This window comes from Podarcis erhardii (assembly GCF_964252035.2).
Source record: "Podarcis erhardii genome assembly, chromosome: 1".
NCBI lineage: Eukaryota > Metazoa > Chordata > Lepidosauria > Squamata > Lacertidae > Podarcis > Podarcis erhardii.
In genome coordinates, this window is record NC_138497.1 from 74258241 (window position 1) to 74283627 (window position 25387).

The 25387-nt window shown below is 41.0% G+C and overlaps 2 protein-coding genes across 12 annotated transcripts in view; one reads left to right on the forward strand and one right to left on the reverse strand.

The window, feature by feature from the left end:
* The window catches only part of GTF2H1 (general transcription factor IIH subunit 1), a gene marked incomplete at its 5' end in the record, with an annotated part of 330296 nt that overhangs the window by 265283 nt on the left and 39626 nt on the right, over window positions 1-25387 (forward strand). The gene's annotated exons all lie outside the window — the stretch shown is intronic.
* Window positions 1-25387, reverse strand: part of PTPN5 (protein tyrosine phosphatase non-receptor type 5) — a 64416-nt gene that overhangs the window by 22703 nt on the left and 16326 nt on the right. For 6 of the 11 annotated variants that reach the window (XR_014151243.1, XM_081841315.1, XM_081841310.1 and 3 more), the window contains exons 2-5: window positions 19303-19427; window positions 6191-6363; window positions 5696-5815; window positions 3196-3279 (exon numbers count right to left, since the gene is read on the reverse strand). Coding sequence is in view for 10 of the 11 variants with exons in the window: in XM_081841315.1 (XP_081697441.1) it covers window positions 3196-3279; window positions 5696-5815; window positions 6191-6343 (357 nt within the window). In the remaining variant the exon portion in view is untranslated. Of the gene's footprint in view, window positions 1-3195; window positions 3280-5695; window positions 5816-6021; window positions 6110-6190; window positions 6364-19302; window positions 19428-23650; window positions 23722-25387 lie in introns of those variants that run through there. The other 5 variants (XM_081841312.1, XM_081841311.1, XM_081841313.1 and 2 more) reach the window with 2 other exon arrangements.

Below are 25387 nucleotides of genomic sequence, written 5' to 3' on the forward strand. Positions count from 1 at the left end.
TGAACATCATTATCTCGATGTGAAGCTAAATTTGGAGCAGGGAACCAAGTATACAGAAAAGCCGAGTGTGATACAAGTCCAGAACTAAAAAGAGTATTGAACGACAACAAATGTTTGGAAAATCACCTTTCTTGAAAATTCAGAAAATCTGACATGTAAGGAAGGGTTCTACCCAATTCATAGCATTATACTTTATTTAGTAGATATATTATAACCAGAACTGGCTACCCCATTCTCAAATTAAGTCACTAAGTTTGAAATGGGGACACACACACACACACACACACACACACACACACACACTGGCAGTTTTCAAATATTTCAGCATCTCTCAGAGAAGAGAAGGACAACAACTGTCCACAGAGAACAGAACAAGGATCAATGAGGCAGGTTCAGGTTGAAAAGAAATTTCCGAGCTACTAGAGCAAGTCGGCAATGAAATAAGCAGCTTAAGGATGCAAATCCAATCTACCCCTTTGGGGGCTGTCAAGGAAGGTTAAGAGAAGCCTCCATTTATAGGGGCCTCGCCTAGAGATAGGATGTGGTGGAGGGCAGGGCGTTGGCAGTGTCAGTCTGCCACTGTGCAAACATAGCGTTTCCAGAAAACTGCATTAAATCTAATTCAGATATTAAGCTGTTAAATACACAAACCAACTTAATTTAACAACCTGTGAGGATAAGTTCAAGTCTGCTTTTATTCAATGCAGAATATTCACAATTTAACAACTTGCTCAAAGGGCTCCACTGTTTAAAACAGTGTGCTGCCTATAATCTCTGGCAAAGTGCCAGGACTTCAACCTCTCCCTGTCCTCTAAGGAACTATCCAAACCATGGGTAGGCCAACCTAAGGCCCGGGGGCCGGATCCGGCCCAACTGCCTTCTAAATCTGGCCTGTAAACGGTGCAGGAATCAGTGTGCTTTTACATGAGTAGAATGTGTCCTTTTATTTAAAATGCATCTCTGGGTTATTTGTGGGGCATAGGAATTCGTTCATTTTTCCCCCTTCAAAATATAGTCTGGCCCCCCACAAGGTCTGAAGGACAGTGGACCGGCCCCCTGCTGAAAAAGTTTGCTGACCCCTGATCCAAACAAACAGGGATTTTTTCTTATGTGATCTGCTAAAGAGAATGGCACAAGTGATTTTCAGTTCATACATCATTCCATGTTCTGCCACCATTGGCATTCTACTCCCTTCTATTTATGTAAAATTAATTTTTCATAACATATATGTATATTTTTTTCAAATACTTCATCTGAGAGAAGTTTCAACTGTCCCTTTTCCTGGTCACTCTCTCTCATTTTCTGCCTTCATTTTTAGAGCTTTTATTCTTTTTCATTATTTGTGTGAATTTGTGCCAGTGTACTTCGGCGTCCATTTACCAAGACACCTTGTTAATTTTGACCTGATTTCTTTTAGCAGAGGTTAAAACTGGGCTGTTTCACACAACGTGTCAAAAACTGTAATTGATATTGTTGAGCCACAACAGAAAAGTGAAGAGAAATAAAATGTGATAGGAGTGTTACTCTGGCAGTACCCAAAGGTGTGATCTATTCTACAAATGTGTATTAGTTTTCTAGCAGTGGCATTCCCAAATAACCATGGGAAGTGTAGTTTGGTGAGGTAAACTTTGTGATCTTTCCATTCTCAGCAATTATAAACCCAAGAGTTCTCTAGGATAAATATATTACTGTTAAACTGGCTTAAGTCTGCAGTGTAAATATATCCTAACTCTGTGAAAAGGGGAAATATGTACTTTGTAGGTTTATGCTAAATGATGTGATAACCAACGCAAAAATAATACTGTTGTATCGTCACATCAGTACTCAGGTTTATTGTCAACAAGAAGTCTGAGAAGTACTTAAGTCTTGTGGATCTGTATGACAATGGTATTTAACCAGCATTTTGCTATAATAAACATGTAACATTTATTTGACTATCCCTATCCCTTTCCAGGATATAGTCAAACCTCGGTTGCTGAACGTAATCCGTTCTGGAAGCCCATTCAGCTTACGAAATGTTCGACAACTGAGGCGCGGCTTCCAGTTGGCTGCAAGAGCTTCTGGCACTCAAGCGGAAGCTGCGTTGGATGTTAGGCTTCCGAAAGACGTTTGAAAACTAGAGCATTTAGTTCTGGGTTTTCAGCATTCGGGAGCTGAAATGTTCCAAAAAGGAGCCGTTCAGGAACCAAGGTTTGACTGTACTATAATTTTTGACACTTAAGAAGGCAAATTCCCTCTCTCACACACACAGCTGCTCTCAACATCCCATAAATTAAACATAGGTCCTTGTTGCCCTACTCCCCCCCTTCTTTCTTGATTAAAATGTTGTTTGTTTCAAATTATGAACTATTATACAGATTCCCCAGTATGTCAAACCTGGATTCTCATTCATCCATTGATGGTGATCTCAGATATGTCCCACCATGGGATCACTTCAGTAATCCCCACTCTGTGGCTTTTGCCAACTAAGCTAACCAAGGGAATTGATGTAACATTAATTTACAGCAACGTATTAACATTGTTGTACACCTATAATAATCTCTACTACTTTGTTTCTTTGTTGCTGTGCTTAATTGACTCTGACGGCAAGAAACAGTTTGGGGAAACTGCAGAAAATTCAGTAGGACCGATCATAACAAAAACATCACACTGTGCTTATTCTGATTTGGCTTGTTTCAGGCTTGGAGTGGCTCATTGTACAAGTTCTGGTGATTTTATACAGTTCAGTGTCAATTTAGAAGTCTGTCTTTTGCACTTTAATGTGCACTATTACACCACTCTCTGAAAGCTTTTTATTTGATCTCACAATACATCTTGCAAAGAAAAGCCTGAGCAAAAAGCTAATGCAATTGAACAGCAAAGCTAATCTCACTACCCACATCAGTATTCTTATTCACAGAGGTATTAACATTAATTACCATCCTTAGTGAGCGGTTTTTAAATACACTTCCTGCCAAGTTACCAGAGAAAATCCTGCAATTGTCCCATGTCCCAGAATAAGCCTAACAACAATATATATGTAACAATGTTTACGTGCTCAAACCATGTGCATGTGAATTGCTAACGATTATTGGGGCATTAGAAACTGTTTCTCATGAAATGCATCAGCATGACACTCTGAGGGAACTTGGAAGGTATCAATTTGTTTGGCAAATTCTTTAATCGGAATTGAATAAATTCAAGACGTTAGCTTACCAATATTCCTAGGAGTAGCAAGCCAAAGGAAACCAAAAACAGCAGGAAGCAAGGCACTATGATACCCCCATCTCTTTTTGGATCCTACAAAACAACACAAACCCATATAGGTTAATTAGGGGTATTTAAAGGTCCAAATGTTCCTAGTGCTGCTGTTCAATTATCTATCCAGTTAATCCCTTTTAAAAATCCATGGCCAGAAATCAAGAGCCTTCATTATATGCAAACATCTCAAATTCAAATCAAATGTTTTAACTCAAACGCAACCCACCCCTATTCCAAATTTTCCAATTGCTATCATCAAACAGGACAGAAATGCCGACTCTACTATCTCTTATATAAAATTGATCCCTAGAACTGGAGTGATTGATCCCCTGATCCAAATGCCTCTGAATTGTTTCCTTCTGCTTGGTGCTTCTTTTGTGGTGTAGTGTGAGGATCAATCAGACTTGAAACTACTTCCTAGCACATGACATCATAACTCAAGCACAAAACTAGGGAAGACACTGAAGGTCACTGATCGGACCATCTGCCTTTAAAGAAAAATAAAACAGGAGGAGCAGACTGGAATGGGACTGTTCTGAAAAGGAAAGGTGGGGTTTCCTCTGAAACCAATTGTCCCATTGACAGTATTAAGGGGGCAATTTACAACAGGAAAGGGATCCGGGAAGAAAGGATTGCCCCCTCTCTTACTGTGAGAGTTCCAACCAAATCTGACGGTCCCCATTTCTGTTCTTAAATTATTTTAAGGAGACGGGAGATCTGATCCCATATCTGCAAGGTCCCACATTAAGAAAACATGCACTTAAAAGGCACTGCTTTGTCTGTGGAAGCAATTCCAAGGTTGGGCTTTGGTGTCAACAATATGTGGGTGATGACACACAGCTTTATTTCCATTTGCAAATCTCAGGGAGGCTGTAGAACTCCTGAACAGGTGTCTGGGGATGACTTTAGAATTAAGCTGAAGTCTAATGCAGATAGTGCTATGGGTGGGATGGCTGGCTGATCTGGGTGGACTGGTATGACCAGTGCTAGATAGGACCAGTGCTGTAGCTCAGGTGTCCTCCTAGACACCATGCTGTTTGTGTCAACACTGGTAGTGTCTGTAGCTAGGAGTGCATTTTACCAGCTCAAGCTGGTACACCAACTACAAGACTGGACTAAGTAAATCAATGCTTTAGTCATATTCAGGTTAGGCTACTGTGATCCACTCTATGAGAGGCTGCCCTTGAAGATGGTCTGGAAACTCCAACTGAGGTAGAATGCTGCTGCTCTGTTGCTGGTGGGGGCAAGGTGATAAGAGAATGCAACACCAGTTCTGTGCCTGCTGAACTGGTTATCACTGCATTTCTCAGCTCAGTTCTAAGTGCTTTGGAACCAAGTTATTTGGAAGTCCACTTTCAGCCATACAAGGCTGCCAGGCATTGATATATGCATCAGAAGCCTTTATGTCTGCTCACATGTGAAGACAAGGCTTTTTTGTGGTGGACTCTAGACTGTGAAACACTGTCCCCATAGAGGTGTGCCTGGTCTCTACACTGCAGGTTTATAAATGCATTTAAAAACCCTACCTCCCAAAGGCAGCTTACAGATGAAACTTAAGCCAGGAAGTGCCCAGTTCAAACAGAGGGGCTGTGAAATCTATTCACCAACTCAGCTGCCGTGAGCTAGCTCCGCAGCTGCACATTGAGCTGTTGCCACCTCAGCACCTAGCTGGGAAGCACCTGTCCATACTGGCTGCAGGCTTTCCCCAGAGCTGGCTCCATGGAGCTGTTTCCTGGCTTAAGAGGGACTGCAGTGGCTGCCACCCATCCCTCACAATGGCTTTGGGGGCTGAAATGTTATATATAAGAGTTTTCGCTTTTCCCCTGAAGGCATTGTGAGGGGTGTTTTTTTGGACTCAGGTGGCGAATACAGCAAGACACGTTAGTTTCCTGAGTTCAACAGTGGCACTGAGCCAAGGAAGTGGGAAAGCTTAATTCTCCTCCCCTTCATTCCCCCCCCCATCATCCATGGAGGTCTGTGTTACGCTGAAAGTGGGGGATGCCCTGAAGGAGGAAGGGAATTGAATCTTGGTGCCCTCTACGGTCAATCCAACTTCCTCAAAGGGGCAGTTCGCCCTCACTTGTGGGAATGGGACTTAGGTCAGAGGAAACATGTCAGAGGGCAATGCTCCTCCCCCAACCTCCCAAGGGAAAGCTAAAGCAAGAGATGGCAGAGAGAAAGATGGGAAAGGGAGGATAATAATGGGCAAGTCTAGAGTGAATTAATAATAATAATAATAGTTGCCCTGGCCATTATGGGTGGCTTCCAACAGAATACGTATACAAAAACACAACAGAACATCACACATTAAAAGATTCCTGATACAGGGATGCCTTCAGATGTCTACGGAAGGTCGTATAATCATTTATCTCTTTGACATCTGATGAAAGATCATTCCACAGTTTGGGAGCCACTATGCCCTGCATTAAAAGGATAGAGATATCACTGAACATACCTTTTCAGAATCTGTAAACAATTGTCCAGGTGAAGTAAGGAGATCAGACAATATCTCAAAAACCTCCAGAAACTCTGGGATTGTTTCACAGCCACCATACCAAAACATAAGGGAGATAACCTGTGCAGTCAATCAAATAATTCATCATGAGCTTTCATCATCAGGAAAGTGAAATTTTCATTTTAATCTCAAGCCTGCATAACCAATTGGTTTTCATTTGTTTAAAGTGCAAATAAAGATAAATACAAAAAAATGTTTTTGTATCAGCCAGGCATTTTTGCAGGCTGCATACATTAACTGGAATAAAAAGACAAACAGATTATTACCTGGTTGTAACATGGCACAGCTTTTGACATAATTTCAGCTATATCAGCATATATGATGTGGGAAATCTGGCCCCTAAAATGTATGAATCTAAAAAAAACAAAAGCAATGTTGTCCTTTTCTCTTTTTTCCAAAAAATGATCTCCATCTGAGTTAAGTCCAAATCCTTACCAATATCTGTGACAGGGCGAACAGATACGCAATTCCTCCGGTCCACCAAGCCACCCAGCTATGCTCTGGAGTCCTCCTCGCAGAACCTTTCTGAGATTGTTCTGCCTTGCTCTGCAGTTCCTGCTGCTCATCAGCTCCATTTGGTGGTTCCATCACAGCTGGCTTCGAAAGACCTTCAAGTGCGCAAATGAAACCAGTCAGGAAATAAAAAAGCAATATAAGCCTTTCGCTCTTGCTTGGGCTGCAGGAGTTACATATGCAGATGGACAGAAAAAGCTGTCGGATACCTGCCAGCAACCAGAGTTAGTAACTGCAGCTGGAGACATGAACACCATACTAATCCATGCTACCTTCATAGGAAAAATGTAGTGTGGGTGGATATATAATGAGCCATTCCCCCTCCGCTCCCCACCAGCAACAGAATCAGCATTTTGTTGTTTGTATGTACTTCAGTTTTCAGTTCTTTCCTTTGGGGCTGTGTGATATCATATGCCTTGCTTTACACCTTTACATATACTTGTTACACTAATAAACTCAACTAGCTATTTTGAAGCACTCCCTCAGAACCAATAAAAGAGCTTCTGGCCCAAATCTGATTGTGCAATACTACACTAATAAATCACAAGGTATGTGTCTAAAGGGCCCCATGGAATTATCTACTACCTCCTAAATGAAATGTCCACAAAGGATTTAGCACATTCGTACCACAGGTTCCCAGGCATCCTATATGGGGTGTAAGTTCCATTTAATTCAGCTGAACGCAGGGTAAATATACATAGGATTTGGCAGTTAATCCTGCAAGTAAGTCCAGACACTGTTCATTCTTTTATTTTCCCCTGAATGATCAAAGATCTATAATTCTCACTGGCAGCTGTTTCAAAAAAGCTGTTTATTACCTGCATTATTATTATTTTTCATTCACATCCCACTGTTCATCCAAGGAGCTGAAGGTTGTGTGCAAGGTTCTCCCATCTCTATTTTTATCTTCACAACCACCCTGTGAGGTAGGGGCTGGTCCAAGGTCACCCAGCAAGCTTCACGGCCAAGTAGGGATATGAACCCTGGTCTCCCTGGCTCTAGAGCAGACTCGAACCGCAACACCACACTGACTCTTACTACTCTGTTCTACTCAAAACAAGCTCCCATAGCTGAAGCATGTGAGAGTTGGTTGTAGAATTGGGCTGTAACTGTTAAAATAGGAATCTGATTTATTATGAAAGTACTCTTCAAACACAGTGCTTGAAACAGAAACATAGCTTTCCTTCTCTCCTCTGTTGGCCTCCGAACAAAACCGCAGATAAACTGCTTAAGAATCCTCCTCTGTGATGGTGAGCAACATCCACTTCCTCCTGACCCCTCTCCTACCTGGTCCCACCCACAAAATGGCCTATTGTAATCTATGGACAAGCTGAAGAGTAGCTGTGTGCCAAAACGTCTGAGGAGATTGCTTGACTTTACAGTCATTGCTGAGTCACCAATCCTCTCCACATTAATTTTCACATTGCTCCCACTCAGTCCACCTGTCATTTCATATGGAATGAGAGATGGAGGGAACGAAGCAATGTTCTCTTTTTCCATGCAGTGTTCCGTTTTCTCCAGCGGGTTCTGTCTCCATCCTTGGGACGAGGCACCTAAAAACTGACTGGTGATCATGCACTTAACAACATGTCTCTCTCTGTGTGTCTTTTCACACACACACACACACACACACACACACACACACATGTGTGTGCATGCACAACAAAATTGTGGCAGCTGCTTTCCTGAGCAATGTGTAAGTAAAAAGTAAAGCATCTTCAACTCCCATTGCTTCTCTTGAAGACCAAGCCTTGTTATATTCAAGCCTTGTTATATATATGGAGAGGCAGCTGGAAGCAGCTTCAACTCCCACACTTTTGCTAGATCTGACACAGCTGTGCCAGAGAAGGTGAGGCATGGCTGCTAAAGTAGCCCAAAGATGCTGACTCAGCTCCTTACTGGAGTTTTGAGGTGAGCACCACCACAACTTCAGAAGCAGCAGAGAAAGCCTAGATGAGGCAGACTTAAGATAGGACTTAATAAACTATGTTGCTGGGAAACTTGGAAAGTTTGGTGGAAAAGCTTGGAATGAGTCCAACCAAACATAAGCCAGAGTTTCTTTGAAGACATCCCTTTTATAAAATTGTTGAAGAATGGCAACCACCAAAATTATTTGGACACATAATTTCTTTTAAAAAGAAACTCTCTCAAGGAGTAACCCTCTAAGAAGGAACAACTCTTCTGAACATAAACAAGAATCCATGAAAAAGGAAATTAGAAAATTTCTTCTGCTATATAATCCCCTCTAAGGAAATGAGGAATTATGAAACCCTGAGAGAAGAATTTGTCTGAAAGGTTGAGGTGGGGGAGATTATAAAATCATCTACTGAGGCAAAGTCCCTTTAAAATGAAGGCAGTAAATGTTTCCTGTAAAGGTAATACAAGACAAATGAAGGAAGGGTTTCTATTCCTTCAGCTGCTGAATGGCATGCAGAAATTCAACGAGTTTTCTCTAAAAAGGGAAACAGCAATAGAATAAGCTTCTCCTTCAGGGGGAAAACCTGCATAAGCCCATCAGATCCATAGTTTCATCTCTTTCAAGTGGCTTCAATTTTGGCTCCCTGTTCTGGAGCTCATTCTCAAGGTAAAACAGAAGAAGTAAGAGAAGAGGGAACAGAGCTGTCTGTACAGCATACTGAAATGACATTTCCATTCTTCCATTAGCAATATAACAATCGCTACCATTGTGTAACCATATAATCTTTATTAATCTCCTAAAGACAAATTTTGGAACACCCCAGAATCTTTTACAGCAGGTATAGGGAAATGTCCCTCCAAATGTGGCTGACCTAAAACTCCCATCATTCCTGACCATTTGCCATGCTGGCTGCCACCAGTGAGAGTCCTTACCCCCCTCCCCAACACACAAAACAGAAAAGCACGATGTGGAACCTGTTGCAAGCAGCTAGAGAGGAAAGAGAAAATTAGCAAGAAGCATGAAAGTTTTTAGGTGTGTGCTCTTTGGATCCCTGAAAATTCTGAGTGGGAGTCCTAAGTTTGCAATATAAGAGAAATATAATATTAGAGAAATGACCTAGCTTTCTACAAGAGGCTGAATGCACACAATAATCTTGCCACAAACAAATTGTGCTAAATTGTACTAGAGGTGATATGCTTATCTGAGTTGTTTGCCATAAACAAAGGTCACCGATGAGGAAGGAAAAGACAAGGACACCAGGAGCACGACAATTCAAACCACTGTATGATTTTGTTCCAAGGCTAATGGGAGGAAGGGGTCACAGTTTGAAAAGTGAGCTGGCTGCCCCTTCCTAGAGCAAGATCCCATCTTTTGCAGCACAGAACCTCTCCACATCCAGCTGAGGCCGACAGGTCACAAAACCAGCATTAACAGTGAGAAAATGTAGCTTATTCCAATGAACCTGTCATCATTTTGTAGTCCTTCTTTTATGGTACATATTATCAGTTCATTCAAGATGTTTCATTATTTATAACAAAAAAAAAAATGAAGGGGGAAAAGGTAACAAAATCTAAGAGGTTTTGGATGTTTTGAAGAAAAGAAAAAAGATAATCATTTTGGGTGGTGCAAAACTATCAGGAAAAAAATAAGAAATACCAATGATCTAAGCATGACCTAGTTGGTAGAGTCTTGGGTCTCCATGGAATTGATGAAAAAAAGAATTGTAGTTCTTTGAGGAGAGAAGTGGACAAGCATGCCCCCCCCCAAAAAAATGTAACTAAGAAAAAGAAACTGAATTGTATAGTTGGATGCCAGGAAAATGGCTGTAGCTGGTTTCCTAATGAACAAGCAAAGAGGTTAGCTTGGGGCTTACAATCTGGTTGCTCCTTCCACATGAACCACTGTTTTCTCCATTATTGTTGAAAGTGGAACACATGAATATGGAATTTGAATCTCATCCATTCACAATGCACGGACCCAAGATTCTCATTGTGGTTGTGAATTCAGCTGTTAAAAGCTTGAACGAGGTGGTGTTACTTGATTTGTCAATTTGCAACCTGCCATTAATGAATTCATAATGCACTATGTGTGAGCTTACAAATCAGTGTTATGCAACCTGTACAAAGTGTAGCTTATGGTTGGGCTGCTTGCACTTACCATTTAAAAGAAGAAGAAATAAATAAAGCCAAGGAGTCCTCCTTATTAATGTTCTCAAAGGGGATTTTTAGTTCAAGCATTAGTCAAAGAAACAAATGTTTAAACTGACTGAACAACCCTGCAAAATACTCCACACATGTTTAGACTATGGACACAGGTTTGTTTTGGTCTTTTTTCTCTTATGGGCTTCTTTGGCAATAGATACATCATTTCAAACCCAAACTAGACCTTTTGAAAAACTGACTTTCCTTTAAAAAAAAAAAAGTATGGAATATGATGTCAGAAATATGAGCTTCTTGTGAGAACACAGAAGAATATTAGGTTTCATTATAGTACAAATGGTTAGCATTTGCTATCTTTCAGTTGGGACTTCCTTCAAGGATGCCTTTTTGTCTTTCCTAGCAGCCCCCATTTCTCTTTTGGACAGCTAACAATGGCCAATTATTGCCAAACAATGAATATTTTTTGTTTGTTTTTGTTTTTCTGCAATAGCTAAAACAAATGTGTGTGGTTGTTATGCAGCATTCAGTATTTTTCAATACTTAGAGGCAATTTGGTGATGGACTTCTGAGCTTTGTTTTTAAAAACAAAAGAAAAACCCAGCAATGAAAGGTTGTCAGTTCAGCTGCTCTTACCACATCAGTTGCCTAGCCTCTCAACCCTGAAAATGCAAAGCCACACAAAAGCTCTGTAATCCTCCAGCTAAAATAAAAACTACATCTGTAAGCATTCAAGTACCCACTTCATGCAGATTGAGTAAAGCTGAAACAAGGATAATAAAGTAGGAGGTAGATTAAAGATAAAAACCTTAACACAAGAGCCGAATTCTGATGCCAAAACAGAACGGCAAAACTAAAATGCAAGGGCCTTCTAGAAAAAATGTGATTTGTTTAGCTGTTGACAGATTGGGCCTGTGGTTACAGTTTGGGTTATAGAACTTAATTTAGGGTCATCCACTGACAGCAGAATGTAGCTTCAAAAGCTCACTCCTTGGTATAGTTACCAGATGCACTCTAGAGCAGAGTCATAGCAACCAGACCACAAAGAACAATGGGAAGATTGTAATATTTTTCTGGAGCTTGCCAACATAAGTATGAAGGACTGCACAGGTTGGGATTTGAACTTTTTTAGAAGAAAAAAGTGTCCCGTATGCAACTCTTCTCTGTGTATGTGCAACTGTGTGAAAAGAGGCGTCATTATTTATTCATCATTACTGAAACCATGTGGTTGGTTTGCAGTACTGCAGAGTGCAGTTAAAATCATGAAGCCATTCCTATTCTGAAAACAGAAGTTTATAAAGCAGTTCGTGAACTTCTTAAATACCCATTACAATGAAGCTTTCACTTCAAATTTATGTATCATCAGCACATCATTGCTTTTCAGTAAAGTATATTTATGATCCTAACAGGATTATACATTGATTTGCTACTCCTTCCCCCTGGGAGGCAGGATTATGATTATCATAATCAAAAGGTCCTCATATAGGTTTCTGGTTCTTGGGGTCTTACGGCATTTTAATGGATAATTAATCTATTCTCCCACCCTCCACCCTTGCTCATAGCCTTCTTTCACTAATCCTTTCTGGGACAATTTATCCATCACTGCCACTGTTCACCTGGAGGTCTTGTCGGATATCCTCCAACCCAATCCAGCTTTCAAATTCTGATTCAAAAAAATGCCTTCTCATGAGTCACTGCAACAACTCCTGCTGACTCCATAGTCTATATTTGTATCTTGCTTAAAACATCACAACTTTGGAAGAGCTCCTGATTATATTTTCTCCTTGCTCCATTTTCTTGTGCAATCTAATACTCTACATAATATTATGGCCTTCTTATATGACTAGCAATATACGTGAATTTTTTAGATGGCATCTGTAGAAGTGAAAAACCTTTCACTCTCTGGAAATGTAGCTAAGCCAAGATTGTTCACATGCCTTCATTCTTTCCCCAGTCTATGACAAAGCCACTTCCAAGCTAGGGAGGAGGTGGGGTTGCGGGGGGAAGGAAGCGCCATCACCTTCCCCCAAAACAAAGGGTAGTCCGGTAAAAGATTCCGGGAGGCGTGGCCTTGTCCTGAGCCTAGGGAGGTGTGGGCCCTTGGCACGCCCCCAAGCCATAACTCCGGGGGCGGCTCCTAGTTGATGTGCCTCAGCAGGACTCCCCCTTACTGGTCTTCAAGCAAGATGGCTGAAACCGGTTAGTATTAGGACCAGTGCCTAAGCCAATACTGCTCAATTCCTGTAATCAATAAAGTTGTGGCCTAATTTGACCCATTAACTCGAATTCTTGTGTCTCATGTCTTTATTTCCAAGGGGGGAGGCGGGAACTCACCACGCAACATCTACTCTCTCAATAGCACATTGGATCAAACCATTAGATTTCATTTAAACCATTTACAGAAGACGGGAGGATGCAATATGCTTGATGGCTATAGGTATATGCCTTTGGTTTTCAAAGGCTTGGTTAATTATTCTTATTTTTAGGTACCTCCAATTATACCATTCCTGCCATGTAAAAAGGGACCCCTGACCATTAGGTCCAGTCGTGGCCGACTCTGGGGTTGTGGCGCTCATCTCGCTTTATTGGCCGAGGGAGCCGGCATACAGCTTCCAGGTCATGTGGCCAGCATGACTAAACTGCTTCTGGCGAACCAGAGCAGCGCACGGAAACGCCGTTTACCTTCCCGCTGCAGTGGTACCTATTTATCTACTTGCACTTTGACGTGCTTTCGAACTGCTAGGTTGGCAGGAGCAGAAACTGTGCAACAGGAGCTCACCCCGTTGCGGGGATTCGAACCGCCGACCTTCTGATCGGCAAGTCCTAGGCTCTGTAGTTTAATCCACAGCGTCACCCGCGTCCCCAATTATACCATTCCTGCCATGTAGTTCACTTCAAATGCAGCCTCATATATATTTAATGGGTACATGGTTACTTCGGCTCTCTGCTTCCATATTAAGATCACTAGGATCATGCTAAAAAATAGACATTGATTTTTAAACTAACTTTGATATCTAAACATGCAAAAGTACAAGTAGCTTCAATTTTAAATAGTCTAGGACTGGAAGGTAGTTAATTTAGAGCAGGTTTCTCCGAGAGAGAGGTTTTCAAGGAAGTTGAACATTTTGTACTTAAAATGTTTTGTCAGCTGAGACTCCCCTCTTGCTCATGGAGTAAGTTCCCTTGCTAAGACGTTCTAAATTTATAGCCCTGAGTAACTTTCCCCAGCTGCTGATGCAGCTAATTAGATTAGATTGCCATGCTAGGTTTGTATCTATGCAGCAGCCCATAGCTGCTTCCTCATTGGTGATCACTTGTAGCTGAGTAAGATTGTCTTCCATGAACATGGTCTCAACAGTGAGTCCGTGGCTGTGGAGGTCAATTCTGGATCCACACGTCCTTCCACAGTGGGGACATAGGTTTCTGGGCAGGAGTTGATCATGGTGAGGGTTTGTCCTCTAACACGTTTCTCCCTTTTGTCCTGAGTTCGAGCATCTTCAAAGTCCGTGACACCTTTGGTAAAGGCTGTTCTCCAATTGGAGCACTCACAGGCCAGTGGTTCCCAGTTGTCGCTGTTTATACTACATTTTTAAATACTTGCCTTGAACCTCTTTTGTTGTCCACCAACATTACGCTTTCCATTTTTAAGTTTGGAATAGAGTAGTTGCTTTGGAAGATGATAATCAGGCATCCAAACAACATGACCAGTCCAATGAAGCTGATGTTGAAGAATCATTGCTCTGACACTGGTGATCATTGCTTCTTCCAGTACACCAGCATTAGTTCGCTTTTCTTCCCAAGTGACATGTGAAATTTTTGGAGACACCGTTGATGGAGTCTTTCGAGGAGTTGGAGATGCTGTTTATAAGTGGTCCATGTTTCACAAGCATACAGTAAGTTGGTAGTACAATAGCTTTGTGAACAAGCATTTTTGTTTCCCTGCTAACGCCCTAGTCTTCAAACACTTTGCGCTTCAATTGGGAGAAAGCTGCATTCACAGAGCTCATGCGATGCTGGATTTCGGCATCAGTGTCGGCCCTTGTGGAAAGATAACTGCCCAGGTAGGACAAGTGATCGACCCTTTTCAACGTTACATAGGCTTTCCCTAGCATAGCAATGGTGGGCCCTGGTGTCTTCCAGAACCTGCAGCATCCAATCGCCTGAACCGACACTCACATCAAGGCTGATCCAACTCACAACTCTTCTGTGGAATGCCCAGCTTTTCTACAGTGGATCATGCCCAAAGCTCTCACCAGAAGCATGAAATAAATAAGGGACAGTGCGCTTCATGTTGGCATGCCTGAATTCTTGTTCTCTGTAGAACCTTGTGGACTTTGCCATAGCAGTCATTTGATTTCAAAATCTGCAGGGTGTATGGATTCTGTGACTGATGGAAGAAAACGGGTGCAACACTTATGCCAACACGACTGCCTACTGACTCTTTTTAAAAAAATAATGATTGAATGTTCTCTTAACAAGCTCTCCAGTTCATGTAGGTAGGAGATCTTATTGTTGCAAACAGGACAATAGAATTCAGAGAAAGCCATTGATTAATTGTAGGTAGAACACTGGACTAAAGCTTGAAGGTCATGCTGTGTTTATGTTGCTGAAACAAACAACAACAGAGTGTGGATAATGCATTTAACTTAATTAATTGTTTCCCTCCTCTGCAGTACTGCAGCATTTCTTTGTATTTCAAAATAAAAGAAGAGAGCAATTTAATTTTAAAATGTAAATAGCTTTGGCCTTTGAAAATGTAGTTGATGTTAATAGGCACAAATCTATAGCAGTACTTCTCGTATTCTGTTATTCCTAATCCTAAACAAGCTTTGCTTCTCCGCTGCTGTATAGGTTGTTTGTCAACCTCTTTTCTAAGCATCTTTCCAATGTGAATGGATCACCACCACAATCCAAGGAAAGGGATTAACATACACAAACAGCATTGTATATAACTTTCTTAATGATGAGCGATATCCAAGTAAGGATGCAGTTCATCTGCATCATGTTGTTTTGAATGGGATGTATGTTCCAGTGTGAAGTCTAAATTATGTCCCCTTCCATTCCCCCTCCCAAAGCTAGTGTCCGTACCTTGCTTTACAAGTGTCTTGAGCCGGGTTGTGGCTTACATTTCTTCAAAGCTGAGCACATTTTACATTGCAGGGTGGGATTTTAAAAGATACATGTGTATAACTATCAGTTATTTCATTACCTAGGGGTATGTTGTTTGATTTTATTCTATATGTTAATGTATTACATTCTTTTTCTTCCCTCCCCTTTCTAAAACTTCACTGGAGGCCTCCATAATAAGAATTTCTCAAGAACACATATTTTTCCATTGCCTCGGCAAAATGATCCACATTTTAATTGTATTTGTACATAAAGGTAAAGGGTAAAGGGACCCCTGACCATTAGGTCCAGTTGTGACCAACTCTGGGGTTGCGGCGCTTATCTCACTTTATTGGCCGAGGGAGCCTGTGTTTGTCCGCAGACAGCTTCTGGGTCATGTGGCCAGCATGACTAAGCTGCTTATGGCGAACCAGAACAGCACACGGAAACGCTGTTTACCTTCCCGCTGGAGCGGTACCTATTTATCTACTTGTACTTTGACGTGCTTTCAAACTGCTAGGTTGGCAGGAGCAGGGACCGAGCGACGGGAGCTCACCCTGTCGCAGGGATTTGAACCGCTGACCTTCTGATCAGCAAGTCCTAGGCTCTGCGCGTCCCTTTGTATTTGTACATTTGTACATACTTGGCTATATATTCCGTTTTTTTAAGGACAGTGCAAATGATGGCTGCAACTGTGATATCACTTGCAAAATTAAAATGCCAAGTGATTTCAATTAGACAAAAGGTGCCCCCACAAATGTAAGTAGAAGATTGCTAGATCAGGTCAAAAACTCATCTAGTGAAGCATTCTTTTCTCATAATAGCCAATCAGATGCCCAAGAAAAGCAGGATCTGAGTGCAGCACCACTCTCCACCGCTTGTGATTCTCAGCAATGGGATTTAGAGCCATAATCCCTCTGACAGGGGAGGCAGAACATAGCCACTATGGCTAGGAACCACTGACATTATTCTCCATGACAATTTTCCTGTAACGTATCATTGGGTTTTGTAATTGCCTTCAGCATCCTGCATCACATTCCATAGCAAGTGTTCCCCAGGGGCAGTGTTACAGGATTTAGTTTTCATTAGAAGAGAATACACTGGAGATTTATGGTGTCTTCATAACATTTTGCTTATTTGTGAATATAAAAATACAGCCTATTGGAAGGAAGGAAAACCGCTGAACCTGCATCAGGTCTCCAAAGAGAGAGAAACTACACCCCAAGGATGCTAGATTCAGCAACTCCAACTAAAACTTCTCAGTTCTCTTGCCTGTATCCAAATTCAAATGGGTAACTGCTTTTAGCTTTCTTCCTGTACTTTCACCAAGCTATGATGTGTGTAACACATCTTCCATCTCATGCCAGTTTTTAGCATAGGGTGCAAAATGTTTAGATAACAGATTCTCTCCACCTACTCAGTATTTATGCAGTAATAGAGAAGGGCCATCACAACACATAAATCATTCTTATGAAAGCAGGTGAAGTTACTCCATTGACCAACCAATTCCCTCAACAGAAATTTATTTTGCCCTCATGACATTTTCCAATAACAGTATTTCCCTTACTGATTTCTCCCATAAGCTCACCGTACATTCGAATATAGACACACATTTAGGCTACAGGTCTAAAAATGGTTTAGTATCATACAATAAGCACATTTACAGATTTCTACACTAGGGTTGACCAACTGGTACTGCAGAAGGCTGATTTATGGGAGGAAAATGTTCTTCTGAGACAGGAAGGGAAATAGAGCAGATTCCAAGCTCAACAGAAACCAGTATATTGCAAAGCAAAATAAAAAAATGTTTCCACACAAAGAGATGGGTGTTAAATGTACTACCAGCAACTTGAAAGAAATGTAAGTGCTAAGCTAAACGCTAAAAATTTTCCTTTCTTCCAATAATTTTTATTAAATTTTCTACAATTATAACAAATACTGCAACAAACGTTGCACAACCAAAAAACAAACCGAAACAAAAATAAAAAATACATCTATAAAAAACAACAACAAATATACAACAAAAACAAACTTAATTATTTTAAAGTCCAACCCTATAAACATATTACTTGATGTCCTCTAGTCCCTCCCCTCTGAGTTTCCTTGTGTCTGAATGTAACAGCTTTCCAATATCATTATTAATAACAATGTTCCAGTTATAATCAAATTTATTCACTTTTCTTAGTATTCTAAATCCCATTTATTTAAATAAATTCTAATTTAATTCTAGGCCTATTTGATACTTTCAAGTAATTTCTAATTTTTAATATTACAATAATTATTCAAATAGTCCTTAAATTTCCTCCAGTCTTCTTGGTATTCCTCTTCTTTCTGGTCATGGATTCTTCCAGTAAGGTCAGCTAGCGCCATAAAGTCCATCATCTTCATCTGCCATTCTTCCACAGTTGGTAGTTCTTGCGTTTTCCACTTCTTGGCTAGTAAAATTTGAGCGGCAGTTGTGGCATACAAAAATAATTTACCATCCTTCTTGGGCAATTCCAAACCCACACCACACTATCTGTTTTACAATGCAATCATTGTATCCCTGAGGGCATTAGTATAAGCATGAAACCATAATGTGGAGAGCTGCTGCAAAACAGCTGATTAAATGGGTATTGTAAACTAGGGATACATTTTCTCCCAGTTGACTCCTAACCCAAGCAGAAGCTGAGAACTGTCAGCAGATTTTATGAGAATCTATTCTTTTTGCTGAAGAGCTGATCCAGCATTGCATTTAGGTAAAAGCATTAGCTGTTTTCTCAGAATCTGATCTGAAAACAGTAGCTGAGAGTGTACCACTGCACTCAAGGGCTGCAATACTTCCATGTATTTATTTGGCACATAGCATCAGAGAGGAAGTACTCCTAACTTCTACTTACAGCTTGGCACTGGTTAGGAGGAAGATTAAATTCTGCCTCCAATGAGTTGACTGTAAGCAAAGACAGCTGTGTGTTGTGCATTATAGTTCTTGCTGATTTGTGGGTATCAAAGGCATAAATACTTTACAGAAAGATCACATCTTCAGAAAAAGTAAGATTGTAGGTCTCCTAGATACTACTGTGATGCATAAGCCAAATCTGCTGTTTGGTGGATCATTGTCCACGAATCACCCAACCAAACCTTCTCCTGGCTACCTCAGCATCCTATCTCTTATTACTCCCACTCCTGTTTCCCTCAGGATGAGCCCAGGCAAGAAACACAAGTTCACATGGGTCTCTTCTCCCACATTTTAGAAAATTAAGTATCACTCTTGTCTTGGAATCTCCAAGTAGCTGGGCAGATTCTCTCCCAACTACTCTTCTGCTCTTGTGGTGTAATACTATAGTCTTTACTCAGGTATGCATAGATCTCTCATACCTGCAGACCACCCAGTCTTCCATAATCATCTGCTTTTAAAAGAAGTAGTTTACCCCTATGGATGGAAGTCAAAAATTCCCCAGTTGCCAAAAATATGCTGTCCATGGTGCTGAAATTTTGATCCACCGAGATAACCTTCTAGGTGTGAATATGGATACTGAACTCATGATATAGTATACTGTTGTTTTAGAGCTGCTTCCAGTAAACTTCCATCAACAATATTTTAACTTCTTCTTTAAGTTGTCTTTAGATTCCTTCTGCAGTTAGTATTTTTTAAAATTAATCTCTGCAGCCCAAAGTTTATATCCAAGAGCTTTAAAAGGGGCATGTTACTAGGAGTGGTTATTTGCAGAATGTCCAGGCTGTAAAGAATGCTTCTAACTTATGCACTGCAATGTTCTGAGAATATTTCTAGAACATTTTCATGATGGTGAAGTGGAAAAGTTTGCACTCTTTTTTCTTTTTTTTAAAGTCAAGATCCACAGTAATGCACTCACCATTTGTCAAGCAGCAAAAATTCTCAGTCACATGGTTACTTCTCCCAATGGTTCCTCTGGTACACTTCTGATACTTTCTCGGACAATTGATCTTGAATTTGCAAATGTTTTATGCTTTAAAAACCCTTTAGAAAGAAAGAAATGAAAAGGGGAAAAAATGAGACAACATTTAATACCATCAGTAGAACTATGGGTGGGGTTTTTTTGGGGGGGGGACTTAATTAATGCTGATTGTATTTCAGTTCATGGTGTAAACGTGTGTTCTAATACCAAGTGTTTTTAAGAAGGTTAAGGAAAATTATCACAATAATGTAAAACTGTATAAAGCATAAAGCTACTGCAGTGGATATGAGTGAGACAAATGTTGATAACTCAAACCAGAAAATATTGGCCTTTGGACCACATTATTGGTGGACTGTATCCTGCAACAACTGCTTGTGTTGCAACCACTATTTTATTTCAAAGGACCTGAAAGGGGAGAGTGGTCAGTGGGTGGCATCTAAAATTTATGCTCTTTTCCAAAGTGTAGTCTTTTATTTCCATGTCTCTTCCATATATTTTCCTCTGTAAGATTTGTTGAAAAGATAAGTCATTCTCTTGGTAGAAAACTGTAGCGAGGGTCTGTGGAAGAGAACATTCTTTGCACGAAGAAGATTCCAGTTTTAATAGTCAGAATCTCTAGACGGGACTAGGAAGCCACAGCTGTTTGTGCAGACATTGCTAAGCAGGAAGCAGGGCCACTTCCTATGCTCAAACCTTGTACATATCCAGTAAGAACCCCAAAATCTCTGGAATAAGTACAAGACAACCCATTCAGGTTTCTCTTATAATCTATTTCCTGACAATGGGTTGTTAGAGATTTAGTTTTTCCTGCCTTTGATTTTTATCAGGGACAATTATCTCATGCTACACTTTCATTTAGCTTTCCACACATGGTAACTTAGAGCCAGAGCCAGAGCATCATAATGTTCAATTAAGCAAAGGGAGACTGCTCTGCTTTTAAACATTTGTGGGGAAAGAGGTTGGGATTTCAAGTTCTAAACTGAATTAATGAGGATAGAAAACAAGCCCTAATTAACAGCAGCAGTAACAGAGAACACAAAAACTATTGGTGATTTCAGCCATTAGTCCAATGCATTGGAATAATTTTGCTCATATATGAAATCTAGCCAAATTTTGTTTTGGAAATCTGTGGATGTGCAAAATTCAGAATTTGATATTTAAATTAAAACACCATCTTTTTCTACTCCCTTCCAACTGTGGTTGGTCCCAGGCTTTTCCTGGCCTTATGGTCACTTCCCATTCCATTAGCAGACTTTGACCTTCAACACACAGGCACCTCTATCACATGATTTCTGTACACAGGGGAGTTACTTGGAATATATGTAGTGGTGGATAGGTACTGTGTCCAGCCTCCCACTCATGGGCTCTACTATTTACATAGTATTGAGGTACTTACAGCACAACTTGTGTAGACCACTAAACATGCATTTGTATAACAAAGCACATAATAGAACAACAAATTATCTCCCTTGCATTAGGGAAATAAGTTATACTCTGAGATCAAACAAGTAACTTTCTATGGATGCTCCTCTTATGCCTAGCTATTTTTAATGGTTTCATTATTATGCATTTGATAGAAGTACTGCTGAAGTCAATAACATATACACTACATATACTTTATCAGTGAAAGAAAACTGAACACATGCTCAGAAGCCCAACTATTTATCTTTAGAAGCAATTGTTCAACTAATAAGAAGCAACAATGTACAGTCCAGTCTTCAGCCTTGTATGTAGATATAAGCCAAATTAGCCTTGTGACTTCAGATAGATTCATCTGGACTAAATCTAAGGCCACCAGTTTAAAAATGATTTATTATCAAAATTGTTTTTCAAGAATGAATGAGCACCATTCTCCTCAAAATCTGATTTTTGAGAAAGGCATTAAGGGGCTAAAAGCATTCGGAAGGCACCTATGGTGTGCTTTTTTGGCAACATAGCACATTCCCTGCCTACACTGGTATTGTAGGAGCCCTGTTAGTCATCCAGTGTGCGTAGTTTATTGGCGTACTGCCCTTGCTGTATTCTTTGCTAAGGAAGACAATCATTTGTTTTATTTTTACTTTTCCTTTACGTAGAAGTCACACAGCATTCTTTTCATCATCTGTCATTACAGAGGTGGCTGTCATAAGGCAATCCAAACAACATGGCAGCCGGGATGTTAAAAAGCAAAGGCCCAATTCAGGAATATGAGTAATCAGCCTCTATAGTGTGCAGGACTTACTAAAGCTTGTTTCACAACTTACAAAATTCTCAGATAAAAGTTACTTCTGTAAGGAATTACACAAATCCTGTGTGAAGATTACCGTATTTTTCCCTCTATAACACGCAGATTTTTTCTCCTAAAAAGGAAGGGGAAATGTCTGTGCGTGTTATAGAGCGAATGTGTGGTCCCTGGAGCCGAAAAAGCAGGCAAAAATCAAATCGCGGGTCTCCTAGAAGGGAAACTTGAAAAGAGGAAGCGGCTGCTTTCCTCCATTCTGCCTCAGGGTCTTACTCCCCACCCTCCTCTGTTTCCTTGCTGTGTTTGCTCAAACGGAACAAAGAGCAGGGAAAGCCCCTCCCCTCCAGGCAAGAAGAGGGGAAAGTGTCGTCTCTGTGCTCCGGTACTGCTGGGGGAGAGGGAGAGAGAGGGGGGAGGGAGAGAGAGAGAGAGAGGGAGGGAGGGAGAGAGAGAGGGGGGGGAGGGAGGGAGAGAGAGATGGCTGGCTTGGGTGGGGGAAAACTTTTGCCTTTCTTTCCTCCCTCCCGTTAAATCCCTCTCCTGCATTCCTCCCCTCCAGGCAAGAAGAGGGGAAAGTGTCGTCTCTGTGCTCTGGTACTGCTAGGGGAGAGGGAGAGAGAGGGGGGAGGGAGGGAGGGAGAGGGAGAGAGAGAGAGGGAGAGAGAGAGAGAGAGAGATGGCTGGCTGGCTTGGGTGGGGGGAAACTTTTGCCTTTCTTTCCTCCCTCCCGTTAAATCCCTCTCCTGCATTCCTCCCCTCCAGGCAAGAAGAGGGGAAAGTGTCGTCTCTGTGCTCCGGTACTGCTGGGGGAGAGGGAGAGAGAGGGGGGAGGGGGAGAGAGAGGGGGGGAGAGAGAGAGAGAGAGAGAGATGGCTGGCTTGGGTGGGGGGAAACTTTTGCCTTTCTTTCCTCCCTCCGTTAAATCCCTCTCCTGCATTCTTAGCCAGCTGCTTCTCTGCACACCCCTCTCATGTCCCTTCTTTGTTTTTCCTTCGCTCCCCACTTAAAATGTGGTTAGAAAGCATAGATCCACATGGATCCTCAGGATCTTTGCATTGGGTCACCCCAAATTCACCATCAGATCACATAGCATGTCCATGGCTACAGCCTGCCCCCCCAAAATCACGCACCCACTGTTGCCTGGGGCTGCAATGGTGCAAAAACGTGGTTAAAAAGCATGGATCCACATGGATCCTCAGGAACTTTGCATTGGGTCACCCCAGATTCACCATCAGATCACATAGCATGTCCATGGCTACAGCCTGCCCCCCCAAAATCACGCACCCACTGTTGTCTGGGGCTGCAGTGGTGCAAAAACGTGGTTAAAAAGCATGGATCCACATGGATCCTCAGGACCTTTGCATTGGGTCACCCCAAATTCACCATCAGATCGCATAGCATGTCCATGGCTACAGCCTGCCCCCCCAAATCACGCACCCACTGTTGCTTGGGGCTGCAATGGTGCAAAAACGTGGTTACAAAGCATGGATCCACAGGAATTCTCAGGATCTTTGCATTGGGTCACCCCAAATTCACCATCAAATCACATAGCATGTCCATGGCTACAGCCTGCACCAAAAAAATCACGCACCCACTGTTGCCTGGGGCTGCAATGGTGCAAAAACGTGGTTACAAAGCATGGATCCACAGGAATTCTCAGGATTTTTGCATTGGGTCACCCCAAATTCACCATCAGATCACATGCCTGTGGCCACAGCATGAAGCCCAAAAATGATACATCCACTGTTTCATTCAGAATGTTTTTCCCTTTGTTTTCCTCCTCTAAAAACGATGTGCGTGTTATGGTCAGGTGCGTGTTATAGAGCGAAAAATACGGTATGTGTGATATTAGTTTCTACACCTGACATCGCTTACACAGGATCGACATCATCATGTTACAATATATATGTGGGATTTCCCCTGAACCAACAAATAGAAACCTGTAGTAAACCTCTTAAGATCTTCTGCTGAATCACACAAGATCAAAGCTGACCTTCCTGTTACATATTTGGAGAACAGTTTCATGCTCCTTTTCTATGCAAATGGCAGATACTATAAACTTACCAAGCATTCAGTCACTCTATGTACAATTCCTGGATTTTCCCAGCTGAATCATCAGTTACTACTACCTTCTCCTAAAGCATGAAAGAAAGAAAAAGTGTGCTCTTCATGGAGTATGAATGAGAAATGCATTTGGGGAGTTATATGATCTTATACGATCCCTGCATCGAAACCTAACTCCAAGGGCTGGCCTAAAGCAATGCTTTGTGGTCTGTTTAAAGACACCCTAGGGTTTGAAGTAAAAAAAAAATTCTCTTCATTTGCACAAGCTCTACTTTTAACTTCCAAAAATGATATTTTGCTGCTTATAAATGTCAATATCCCTCCTTGCTACATCAAGTAATATCTCTGTTGAGAATTGGTCACAACGAAACTTTTACATTGAAAGTTTGATTGGTAGATACCCAAACATCTCATTAATGATAGCCGACAATTTAATGCTAGGGTGAGTATTAAATTGGAATACCACCAATGGTGTTGCATATTCAATGAAAATAGGAAGACTCTTTAGAGATAAGGTTATAAATAGGGAAGGTATATGCTTGCTTGAGCTGTGTAATAATTTTAACTTACAAATTGTGAATGGTTCAATAGATGGTGATAAGAACAGGGAATTTACAACCCCCCCCCAACCAGGGTGTAGTGTCATCAACTATATGCTGGTCCTTTGTGACATTGTAAATCTGATAGTGAACTTTAGAATTGGGACGCGCACCGAAAACAATCACCAAACATTGCTGATGTCTATAAATTTAAGCTTTGATTTAGAAATAACTAATCGTAACAACACAATTTTTTGTCAACATTAGCAAATGGCCCAATTAAAATCGTCCCAGGAAATGATTCTAGCAGTGGGGCAAAAACTTAGTTGCTTTTAGGAACCTGGGGTCCGGGGTCCCTTTACCTTTACCTTTACTCTTTAATCTAAAGAACATCAATTCTTGTACTGACATTCTGCAAGTACGGTATATAGTGAAATCTTCAAAATGTTTGAAGAGCTTAACACTCCACCAAAAGTCAGGGTACTTAAAAACAGAACTAGTCCCTGGTTCAACGATGAATGTCTTCAACTTAAAAAAAAATAATTGTGCCAAATTTCCAAAGATAACCGTACCAAACTAGAACCTTCCTACTTTGATGAAAAAAGAAAATATCACCTAGTTCTGGCCCAAAAGAAACAAAAAGATGCCACCCAAAAATGGTCCCAACTGACTCAATCAAAACAAAAATAACAAAGTGTTTTGGTTGCGAGTATATGGAGGTCTGAAAGCTGGTGACCAACCAGCTGTCCCATCAATTGCAGAATCTAAATTGTCTCAGTATTTCATTTCCATATTTAATTATCTACATAGTAAATTGAATGGAAAGGAGTCCAACAATAACAAATTAGATAAACTAAAGGAGTGGCCAAGGGTGAAAGAGGAGGAAATTAGAGATATAATTATTAGTTGCAAACTGGGAAGGTTGTTTATAAATGGATGTTTTATGATGGTCTATATTTTTAATGTCTAATAAGGGCTTGACTAAGTAAGCAAGTAAGTGTTAAAATTGAACCTCACATTTAGCTGAATCAAAATGCTTCTGTACAGTAATGGGCTGGGTGGGGTGGGTATAGAGACAACAGAAGGGACAAAAAGAAAAGAGATGGCCCATTTGCAAAATTGCTGGTACAATAATCCATGAATGAGAAGTCTGTTCCCCACAGATCTCTTAATTAATCACATAACATATGCAATCAAT